Below are 12,143 nucleotides of genomic sequence, written 5' to 3' on the forward strand. Positions count from 1 at the left end.
TAAACCATAATATTTTTCGATGATTCTTCTCTTTACTTTATACCCTTTTTTAGAAAAGCTGAACATTTAATTCACAAAATCTTTTATTATTTATTTCATCAAGGTTTTCAAGCAAGTTAAGAGGATTTTCAATTTTACCTTCGTTGTTTATTTTGCAATTTAAAGTTATAAAAATACTTTTTTTTGTGGATTGACATATGTATTAACAATTTCTAACAATTACCATGCCTTAATGATTCTAACTTATTTCAAAAATTCGTAAAAATGACACTTAAACAGTTTTTTGACATAACAAAAATAGTCAACAATTTTTTCGAAAAAGAACAGACCATTGAAAATTACAAGTACCTACTGACATTTCCAGATTAAGGTGCTCCGCTGAATGAAGTTTCGTCTTCGATAAAAATTCCTGTAGAATCATCAAAAAGCTCTCGAAAATTTTCATCTTAATTGTGTCTTCAGTTGTTTAAATTAATTTCCCGGGGGTTCGGAAACTCAATAAATCATTATGTTGCTTCAATAAATTGCATATTTTAAAAAGAGTCATCTGTCTATTGCCCTTTAAAATTTCTTTGGACAACATTTAGTTTAAAACCACATTCATAAGTGTTTGTAAGCCATTCCAAATTCTTAACTCGTCAGTTTTAGTTAATACGCTTGCTGGGCCAAGTTTTATAACCATTGAATTATGTACTTTGTAGCTCTCATAAGGCATGGGATAAGGAATGTTTTGAGGTTGCATTTTTTGTATTTGTACTACTGAGCCATTTAACACTTAATCTTCCCCTGAGACCCTCACAGCGAGAGGCATCGAAACACCCCTCAGAACATTTTTTACGATTGTTTTTATGTCGAAAATGGTAATTTCTTAGGTTATCTCGAAGTTTTTTCTATAGAGATTACGTGTGCCAAATGTCATAAGAATCGGTTAATAGATCTTTGAGTTATCAGTCCCCTCAACATAGAGGAAATTATATTATCTGAAACACCCTCACTACTACTGCTACGACGATATAGAAGAGGCACAATATAGAACCTTCTAAGTTACGGAAGTAGGAAATCATTGGTAAGCCTTCTTAAAAAATAAATTGAATACAAAATAATCTCTTATCAGTTTTGTATGTACTATTTTAGAATTCCCTGCAATTTTTATAAACTTAAAGACTAACAAAATAGAAGCTGAATTGCATGAATTCATAATGTCTTTTGAATCATTCTCTTTAGAACTAACTGGAATCGCCACAAGAATACCCCTACAAACTGTCCTAATGATGTTCCAAGAGTCGTGAGCCGGCAACCTTCACGTAATGAAAATGTCAGATTTGGATTTTAGAATTTGCCTCGTAAAAGAATGACAACCAAAACGACTTAAGACTCCATCAACTTACGAGCCCTATTCCGGGAATGCTTTAATTAATTATAACCTAATCAATTTCATTGTGCGTTAGTTGAACAGAAGGCTCATGATGGCAAAATTACTTCAAAGTAAGTTTTACATAATGTAAAAACTTTGAAAGCACTAATTAATGTTTTTTTAGCACTTAAACAAAACGAAGCGGTATTGCAAAAAATTCTGCAACGAGGATCGATTTGACTTTGCCGTTCATTTGATCCGACAACATGCTAAAAATATCATCAACTGATAACCTACGTTCATCGTGGCAGCTAATTTTAAAACAAAGTTGTAATGCATTTCAAAATTTTATCTAACTTAGTAAAAATTTAGTTTTCAAAATTATATGCTATTATTTATTTAAACAAAAAACATTAAAAATTTGAAAAACAAAATTAAATATTTAAAAGAAAAATACTTCTTTTTGGTTTTCCTAGATTTTATCTACTCAAGTCAAATATTAAATTAGTGAATTATATTAGTATATTTTTCTTTATTGAGGCATTAAAAACATAATATTTGTAATCCTTATTCTTCTTATATTTTGGTTCATCACGTTCGTGTGTCTTCATTTCACTCTACCTAAAGTTTTGAAAACCTTCATAGTAATCCTTTTCCTTTTATGGTTTAAAATAGTTCGTTTAAGAGTTAATTTTTGCTGCTGATTAGGATTACTAATACGAAATTCGATTTTAGCTACAGTACTGTTTTTTAACATTATTTTTGTATATTTTTAATATACTACAGGAACTTGATGATTGAACCTAGGATTACAAATTCGTAATAAAAAAAAAAGGAACCAAATTTAAACGGAATATTGAGGAAAGATTTTGTAGGTTTGGAAAAACATCACACATTTTTTTTTTTTGAAAAAGTCATTTCATGAATTTAGGTAGCCTCGAAAAGCCTTATATGCATTATAAGGTTGGGTGCCGAATAGAATTTAAAAACATATTTGTATTAATTCTTATTTCAATCAAGAAGACTTTATGTTTAATGATTTAAATAATTCCTTACTACAAAAAAAGATTACAATATTATGGTTAAGGACTTTTAACTAATGTGAAATTTAATGTGGATATAACCTAAACAAATTGTTTTTATTCATATATCCTTGCCAACGAAAAGGAGACATTTTACATTTTGAAAGGATCGATTCCAAATCGATATGTATCCTTTATTGAGGCCACATAAGGCATTCGAACACTATGAACAAAAGAAAACAAGAAATTAACAAATCATAAGAAATTAGAAAATCATAATAGTAAACTTACTTCTTAGCACGACGTTAAGCTATTATGTATTTCTTTTTAGCTCAAAATAAGAAAAACCCAGTTTTAACATTATTTTTGTATTTTTTTTCAATATATTACAAGAACTTGGTGTTATAATCTTAAGACTACAAATTCGTAACAGGAAATAGTAAACAATTGTAAACGGAATATTGAAGAAAGGTATTGTAGATTTGGAACATCTTCACTACTTTATGAGTTTAGAGAGCTAAGAAAAGCCTTATATGTATATGAGTGCCTTCTATTTAAAAAAAAATATCTCAAGAAACTAAATTGATGAAGTAATTCCTGGAGTAGGGTTTGAAATGAATTGAATATGTTGACGGCATCGACAGCAATATATCATTGATGAATTGGAAGGCATTTAAGTTAAATTCGAAGACCTACAATTTAAATAAAATAGAGAGACAAAATTAAGATAGTTCCTATTTTATTATTTATAAAAATATTCTTACCAGCTACTTTCCTTAAGATTCACTTCATCATACTTTTGATTATAGTGAAACAGAGCAATTGGCCAATTCTCAGTGGATTGTATTTGTAATTAACTATTAAATCAACGATTGCCGACATCATGACGAAGGGCTTGTGTAGACTGCAATCCTTCGCCTGTCGGTCGCTGGCTTAAAAAAGTACTTTGCATTGCACAGATGGTGACACATTATGTGCGTGTGCTATAAAACTTTCTAAAAACTTGTTTGTATTTTTTTTTCTACAAGACCTGGGGCAGCCGAGTCCACTGAAACCCATCTCCTATTTGAAAAATGTTGTTGTTAAATGTATTTGCATTGGTGAGGTACTTAACCTTAGCCCAAAAAAAATATACTCACATATATCTGTAAAGTTTTAAAAGGAAAAAAGTGTTCAGTAACTGCAACAGGTGCCACTGCAATAAAGCAAAGACAGTGGCAGCAAATGTCATCCCCTCAAACTGGCTGTTAAGTCTTATACGTTTTCAACCCTTCAATTAAAACCTGCCCAATTTGATTCCAGGCAGAAGTAATGGCGATTAAAGAAGCACTATCCTGGCTCAAATAAAACGTTATATCTTGTAAGGATATACGAATCTTCTGAGACAGCCAAGCCGCTCTTAAATCCATCGCGTCTGTCTCCACAAACTCTCAAACAATTCACGATTGTCGATCATCTCTGAATGAGATGACGGAACTGTTTAACATTCACCTCATTTGGGTGCCGGGCCACAGAGACATTCCCGGAAATTGCAAAGCCGATGAGCTCGCGGAACACTTCTGCCTCATGTTAGACAAAAACATAGCATAAGAACACCACTTGCTACATGCAAATATCTTCTCAAGCAATATGCTCTAGAAACAACAAATGCTAGATGGTCACAGAGTACCACCTGCCTAGCAACCAAGCAAATATGACCAAATATTGACTTAAAACGGTCAAAAGGCTTGATATCACTTAGCAGACAAAATATAAGCTCTACAATTGGAGTAATAACGGGACACTGCCTCATAGGAAGACATGCTCTGAGGCTAGGTGTCTACACAAATGACTTCTGTAGAAGCTGCATGGAATTTTCTCGGTAATCCCTTCTTCGATAACACCAGTGAACTGGCAACGATTGACACAAAACGTCTCTCTAACTTTATTAAAAGTACGAAATGGTTTGTTTAAGTTCATTACTCTCCCATGAGTAACCTCATTAGCGGTATCACAATGGACCCTTGAAGTCTACGTGCGTCAATGACATCTGGACAGCCACTCCAACCTAACCTAACCTGATCCAATTTTAAAAGACAAAGCAAACAGCTTTACAAAAAATTTAAAAATCAGACTCCACTTTGTAAATATTTAGAAACTAATGAGGGTGTTTAGAAATTAACCTTAGAGGTAATCAATTTTTCTTCATTTGAAGAAATATTAAAATTCCATTTAAGTGAAATCAATTATCTCAAGCATTGTTTTATATTTAGTTTTTGGTTTAAAAAATAGCGGTTATTTGCAGGCCTCAGTGATATTAGACACATGTTTAAAAACTACTTAATCAAGCATGAGAGAGTACGATATTTTCCTCTTTACCACAAGTAACCAAATCTAAAATTTTATTTTACACTGGTTGTGTTTGGGTTCCTCATGCTTGGACCAACAGATTGTCGAAAATTCATAAATGCATTTCAATAAAACGTAGTCATATTCTTGCAATTCATGTTAGGCTCTAAAAGTATAAATTTTATGGACAAAATCAACTTAATCAAAAGATAACTCAATCTATCATAATCCTTACGCCCCTTTTAAAACGTACAATAAAATAAACGAATTATCATTCTCATTGTTTGGATATTTAAATCTTATTCAAATTTAATTAATCTGTTATAAAACTGCTCGAGACCTTGTTTAAGGTTTTTTATAATTTTATCTAAATTTCAGATTGAAATTTATATCGTTTATTTGTTTGAAGAATAAAATAAACAAACACTTAATAGAAACTGATCTCTCTACAGACAGAATACAAATTAATTTATACTATTTAAGAAGTCTTGACGTGTTTACAAATAAAGCTTATTTATTAACTTATGAATTGATTAAACTTTTGATTATCTCATCATCGTTGTCACCTGCTGTAAAACAAAAACTTGCTACATCATTTTGCATTGGACAGAAATAAACTATTTTGGGGTCGTAATTATTTTTCATATTTTGTATTTAAATGTATTTATTTTATATGTATAAGTAAATAATTCTATAAAAATTATAAATATCAACTAAATTCTAACAGTTTTTAATTATCTAACAAATGTTCATGTTCCAATAAATGATCATAGTACAATTTCTGCGAATCAAAATGCTCATTACAATGTGGACAATTCTGATCGATAGCATCGTGTTCGTTTGCTATGTGCTCGCTGAGATCGGCAACTGACACAAACGGGGCATCGCAATACTCGCAATTATTCAAGTCACAAACTATATCTTTGTGATCGCGTAGACGATGTAATTTGAGTCTACGTTTTGTGTCAAATCCAATGCCACAATCAGTGCACTCGTGTAATTCCAGAGTGCTCACATCATGGTTGCGCAAGTGACGAAGGAGGTTTCTCCTGGGAATACAATGAAAGTAGTTTAGTTTCTTTTGGATTACATTACAAAATAAATGAATCTTACTTTATCTTGAATGATTTGAAACACTTTCCACATTGAAACTGTTTCATTCGGACTCCAGCTCCGGCATGGTTAATTGGCTTTGGTTCGATATCTTCAACTGATTCTAAGACTTGGGTAGAAATGGGTTCTGTTGTGGATGTTGATGAATATTCCTGGCCTTCGGATTTCATTTGATGCAACGAAGACCCTTCTAACTTAACATTGGTGCCCTCAAAACATCTAGCCATTATCTCTGACTCTTGTTCTACTGTTTTGGTTTGATGTTTCTTCATGTGCGTTGCCAGGGCATACTTTGACGAAAGTACTCTTTCGCACACCGGACAAACGTGAGCCTCTCGTCCTTCTCCGTGGTACTTCTGAATGTGATGCTACAATCAAACAGTTTAAAACACCACTATCAACAACATTTCAAATCTTATGGGGCTTACCTTCAATCCATCCTTCTGTCTGAAATTTATCCCACACTCCTCACAGTTAAAAGGTTTTTCGCCTGTATGCCGACGCATGTGGAATATGAGGCTCTTGCTTTGCGTGAATCCTCTCTGACAAACGTGACAGACATGCGGCTTTTCGCCTGTGTGGATGAAAATATGTTGTTTTAGTGATCCATTTTGGGTAAATCCCTTGCCACAAGTTTGACACCTGAAGGGCTTCAAACCGGCATGTGAGATCATGTGCCGCATGAGATTGGTTTTTGTGCTGAAATCTTTGTTGCATTTAATGCAAATAATCGATTTGCCTTCGATTTTCGATGCCGCTGTTTCACCCCTTGACCGCTTCGAAGTGCGAGTTGTTTTTTTGTGCTTTGTCTTTTTTTGTTCTTGATGCGGATATAATTTAACTAATTCTTCTCCGCCATCGATTCCGGAATATTCATCGATGTGGTCGGCAATAATTTCTCCTTCTCCATCACCTTCTCCAAGATGATCTGTTGGATAATCTTAATTTCAAAAATAAATTTGTCAAAAAATTGTAAACACTGGACTTAAAAGAAATAATTATTAAAACGTTCATTGAAACTGTTCGTTCAAGTTGTAAGCTTTATTTTTACGCTAAAAAAATTAAAAGTGTTGCGAACAATTCTGAAAACTGTAGCAGACCTACAAATTGTGTCTATATAAATTATTTAAAGCTTTAAGTTTCTAGATCTAGACTTGTCAATCTCTAAGAGACCCGATGTCCGTTATCACTTCTACTTTGACGACCCTAAGCGTCGAATACTCCATATCTGAGTTGATTAATCTGATGCTAAATAGCAAGATCATCAACTCTAAGATGGGGGATTTTTGTACTAAAATGTCTGTCTGTAGAGGCACTCCGCAAGGTGGTGTTCTGTCCCCTCTCCTGTGAAACATAGTGGTTAACGAACTACTAATATCCCTTGAGAGTGGTTGCGTATGTTGATGACGTTGCTATCGGCGTCACAGGAGAACATCCTAATACACTGAGAGACCTCCTCCAAAACGCACTCAATATGCTCACTAGATGGACTGATCACTGCGGACTTAGTATTAATCCTCAAAAAACAAAACTATCAATTTTGGAAAAAAACTTCCAGGTATCCATTCCATCCAGAGATGAATGAGTATACAAAAAACTCCTGAATGATAAAAGCATTCATTTTTATTCAGATGGATCCAGGACAAATGAGGGAGTTGGTAGTGGTGTGTACTCAGAAAAGCTTAATCTAAGCATCTCATTCCGCCTCCCTTATCATTGTAGCGTCTTCCAAGCGGAAATTTTAACGGTCAAAGAGGTTCTCTCCATCTTCTCTGACAGCCAGGCTGCTATTAAATCTCTTGACGGTGTCTCAATCTCAACCAAATCTCAAACGGCTCTCGATTGTCGATCGTCTCTTATGGAGATGGCGCAGCAATTTAACATTCACCTCTGTTGGGTGCCGGGCCACAGAGACATCACAGGAAACTGTAGAGCCGATAAACTCGAAAGGGAGAAGATAGGTATACCGATAGCTGCAGCTTTTGCGATAGCAATATCTAGGTGGCATAATTTACCAACATGAGCAGCCACAAAAATTAATATGGCCTTAACTGGACCTAAAGCGCTTTAAAGAATTGTTATCTCAAAGCAGACTACATATTAGCTCACTAATAGGTGTCCTTACGGGACACTGTCTTATAGGCAGGCACGCAAAACGATTTGGTGTAGCCTCAAATGACTTGTGCGGGAGCTGTATAGACGAGGAAGAAGAGGAAACAATCTCTCACTTCTCTGCACTTGCCCTGCTCTTTCACTAAGACGCAAACTTCATCTGGGAGACTACTTTTTTAATAACCCCAGTAAACTAGCTAAAAAGGATATAAAATATCTTCTTCGCTTTATAAAAAGCTCAAAATGGTTCGACTAGTAAGAAGTAATTCTCTAGATTCGTGTGGTATCACAATGGGCCTCCTTTGGCCTAAGTGCATAGATTCTGAATCTGCAGAAACTTTTAAACTAACCTAACCTAACAACGTAAGCTTCAGTTGCGCTATCTCCTTACCTTTTCCTGCTACCTCTGGCATACCCCAAGGTTGCCATTTAGGTCCCCTCCTATCTATCCTAACCATTTATTTATGAAAATGATTACAAAATATTCCCATACTTTACTTAACACTGACGACACCAAATGTTTTAAGACCATTACATTCGTGCCTATTGACTAGGCCTCGAAGATTCACACTTTGATGTAAAAAGAATTTTTGTTGATCTAAATATATGTATATTGTTAGATATGTGGTTTTGAAGAAGGGCAAAGAATTTGACTTCGTTATAAAGATTAGATTTTTCAATTATGTATCAAAAATGAGTTCGGGAAATTGTATGCCATGGCTTGCTCAAATAAATTCCAGCTGACTCAAAATTTGTGTTACTTTTGTCAGCAATAACGAGCTCTTCCAAGGCGTCAATTGTCAAGCGACTTCACATCACCCCACAAAAAAAAGTAAAGTGGTGTTAAATCGCACGATTTAAGATGCCACTCCACAGGCCCACGATGCGAGATAATGCGCTCACATTTAATGCTAAATTTAAAAACGTTGTTCAGAAGAACTTTTATGTATTATAAAATGGCAAACCAAATTTAGCATAAATCAATTGAAAGATGTCAAAAGACCAACTCTGAAAATCACCTATTTCATCTGTTTATATTCTTGACATTGGGCACTCATGTGATCGAAAGCTGCATTTTCTGGTTCATGTAAACGATGCAATCAAATAAACTTTCAACTCTTATGTAACTCTACATCACTTTTTCACATCATCACCTATTTTTAAATACTCTTCCTAACTATGGCCCCGTATCAACCATATATATTTCAAAAATTGAGAGTGTTCAAAGACGTTTCCTTCGATTTGCCCATCGAAGGCTACCGTGGCATTATGCCCTGACCATTGCTCGTTATAAAGACTACCTTAAATTAATTAATTTTAAGATTGCATTAATTAGTAATTGCATTTTTTCAACTACAATTACAAGTGATTGAAATGATTTTTTTTTTCAATTACAATTACAAGTAATTGAAAAATTAAAATTAATTGAACAATTACAAGTAATTAAAACGTAATTAAAAATATAATGGAAAAAAGGTAAATTACTAATTACTTGCGATTGGAATAAATTTGAAATTAATTACGAAAAGTAATTATCATTTCTCGATTCTACTATTTAGCTCGAACTTAGGCGAATAAAAATCAAATCGATCACTTCCAGAAATGGAGGAAGTCACTGTGCGATGTTCGTAACGAAAGAAAGGCTGATGCAGGTAGTGACCATCGCATGCTACTGGGTTTGCTTCGCTTACGAACAGCTGCTGTACAGCGTCGCTCATAGTTTATAGCAAGGAGACCAAGATTCAACACAAGCGTTCTGAATGACCGTAATGTACATCGTAATTTCGTCACCAAACTCGGCGACAAAGCATCGAACATACAAAATGCTGGCTTATCGGTAGATATTTTGTGGGGCCAAATTAACAACGCTTACATGGAAGCTGTAACTGAAACTATAGCCAGACAGACAAGGGCTAGAGATTCCCGGATATCTCAAGACACCTGGGACAAAATCACATATCGAAAAACACTTAAAATTAGAATCAATTCAGAAAGTGATGCTCAGTGGAAATTGATACTACGAAACGAGTATAAAGCATCTCATAAAACAGTGCAGCTGTGTGTGAGACGTGACAAGAGGGCAAGGTTGGCCAAACTTGCGGAAAATGCGGAACATGCTGCAGGAAGAGGGGACGCAAGGGAGCTGCATAAAATCACTAAGGACATTGTCGGACAGCGTAGTAGCACTAACACTAACCATCCCGTGTTAGATTTGAACGGCAACCTTTTAGTGATGATAGAAAATCAGCTACAAAGATGGGAGGAGCACTTTTGTGGGCTGCTAAATGATGACCACAATGAAGAATTAAATCCACAATTGAAAAACAAAACAGCTGGACTTGATGGTATTCCCGCACAATTCCTAAAAGCAGACCCTGAGGCAGCTGCCCGTATTTTGTTTTGCTTAAACTCGTGCAGGCTGTCTGGGAGAGTAAAACTTACCCAAGGGACTGGAAGGATGGAGTTGTTGTTAAGTTACCAAAGAAAGGAAACTATTATTGTCGAGAGGATTAAGTCCAGGATCGAGTCTACACTCAATAGGCACCAAGCGGGATTTCGCAGTGGCCCTTTAGTGCGTCGACCACATCAACAATGTGAATGCATCTACAAGCTTTCGTTAACCGTTGTTTGCGCTCTATTCAGAAGATCCGGTGGCCGCAAACCATTTCTAACGTTGAGCTGTGGAATAGGACCGGACAGACAAAATTGGTATTACCATCACCAACGAGATAAGCTTTAAGTGTCTAATTAAAAAACCTATTACTCAGCTATTTTTGTGACATCATTTTGATCTGATGCAAAGTTTTCTAAAAAGATTCTTGCTTGCTTGAAGTACCTTTCTACTTTATAACAGATTTGTAGTAGATTTCAAGTAGGTAAAAGTCTACGTCCAACATAAAATGTAGTAAATATAACTAACTTAATTAAGGACTTATCCGCCGATATAATCAATGAAGCAAACTCTAAAAAAATAAGTATTTTATACCTTCTTATTCAATGCGTTTAACCCAGGAACGACAATTTCGCTCTTCAATTATCTCAACTTACTCAGCTAATTATCTACTTACCTTCTTCATCAACTTGTTGATGGTCGTAGATTTCACCGTCTTCATTCTCGTACAATTGCAGCTCCTCATAAGTGTTCTCATCTAAATATAGATTCGTATCGCATTGATCATCTTGAATTATCTCGTGAAATTCTTCCATTTCGATTTCCGATCCAAGAGCTTCTTGCTTTCCAATCGTAATACTATCCTGATGTGGCTCCTCTACCATAAGCTCAATTTCCTCATGTTCCATTTCGGTGACTTCAATTTTAAGATTTCTCTTTTGAATTATCGACTCCTCGACTACAATAGATGGTTCTGGTGCTGCCGGTTGTGGTGGTGGTGGTGGCAGCGGTGGTGGTGTTTGATGTTGCACAGGTAACGATTGGGGAATAATTTCTTCAGGTTCCTCAAGCAAAGCTGGATTCATTCCATCGAATTCTTCCATTACCACGTAGTCCTCGTCATTGTCGTCTTTTGGTAAGGTCTTCGTCACTTCCCGGAAGTCAAAGCTTATTTTGCTAATGAACTTTCGCAATTGCTTCTCCGATATATTGGCCGTACGACAAAAGTCGTAGGCGACTTTAAGACGATCAGTGCATTTGTCACACAAAATGGCTGGCATACCATCCGCTTTGACCTGCAACACAAAAATCTCGGATGTTTGAAAACTTCTTTCACTTTTTTTTAAACTAAATTACAATTTTAACGAACTACAATTTATTTCAATAAATAAAAATATAAAATTCTATGCTTTTGTTTTGAAAAGGCTAAAAAATCTATTATAATAGAATGAGACCTTTAGACCTACTTTAAGTTTGGTGGTGTAAACAAATTTCTCGAGGAGTGCGGAGTCTTTTAAAAGTGAAATACCGTTTTCGGATTCCATACACACCCGGCACACACATATGTCGACTTTAAAATTCATTTTCTTTTTAAATAAAAAGTAAAATTTTCTTCCCAAATTGAAAACTAAATGTTTCTTTTTTTTACAAGCAAGCCAAAAAAACCTGGATGACATTATTAAATAATGAGAAATGTCAAATTAATTGAATGTGTACTATTGTGAATTGGTGAGGGTTTGTGTATGAGATAAAAATAATTTTTGAATTTTAAAGTTGACAAGCAAAGAGCTAATCTTGAGTTTAACGGTTGAATATTAAGAAA

At 34.9% G+C, this 12,143-nt stretch overlaps 1 protein-coding gene and 1 long non-coding RNA gene across 2 annotated transcripts; one reads left to right on the top strand and one right to left on the bottom strand.

Annotated features, from left to right (window-relative positions):
- Window positions 1-926: 926 nt before the first annotated feature.
- LOC129944179 (uncharacterized) lies at window positions 927-1,672 on the top strand. The gene is made up of 3 exons (XR_008781402.1): window positions 927-1,066; window positions 1,225-1,485; window positions 1,539-1,672. It is a non-coding gene; the product is annotated as an uncharacterized LOC129944179 (long non-coding RNA).
- A 3,666-nt stretch (window positions 1,673-5,338) lies between these two features.
- On the bottom strand, window positions 5,339-12,020 carry LOC129947072 (zinc finger protein 892-like). The gene is made up of 5 exons (XM_056057506.1): window positions 11,788-12,020; window positions 10,998-11,616; window positions 6,246-6,757; window positions 5,818-6,185; window positions 5,339-5,753 (listed from the first exon to the last, which is right to left on the bottom strand). Exons 1-5 carry the CDS (start codon window positions 11,995-11,997, stop codon window positions 5,435-5,437), a joined length of 2,028 nt encoding a protein of 675 aa, XP_055913481.1. The 5' UTR covers window positions 11,998-12,020; the 3' UTR covers window positions 5,339-5,434.
- Between the last annotated feature and the right edge of the window lie 123 nt (window positions 12,021-12,143).

The sequence above is a fragment of the Eupeodes corollae genome, chromosome 2 (genome assembly GCF_945859685.1).
Source record: "Eupeodes corollae chromosome 2, idEupCoro1.1, whole genome shotgun sequence".
NCBI classification, from domain to species: Eukaryota; Metazoa; Arthropoda; class Insecta; order Diptera; family Syrphidae; genus Eupeodes; species Eupeodes corollae.

What these genes read in the sequence shown, in the direction of transcription:
- LOC129947072 (XM_056057506.1), bottom strand. Translation starts at nt 11,997, where the DNA reads ATGTCATCCAGGTTTTTTTGGCTTGCTTGTAAAAAAAAGAAACATTTA. An exon ending in GACAGAAGGATGGATTGAAG is followed by an intron (nt 6,186 to 6,245) that starts GTAAGCCCCATA and finishes GTTTGATTGTAG; the next exon opens with CATCACATTCAGAAGTACCA. An exon ending in TTCAAATCATTCAAGATAAA is followed by an intron (nt 5,754 to 5,817) that starts GTAAGATTCATT and finishes TTGTATTCCCAG; the next exon opens with GAGAAACCTCCTTCGTCACT.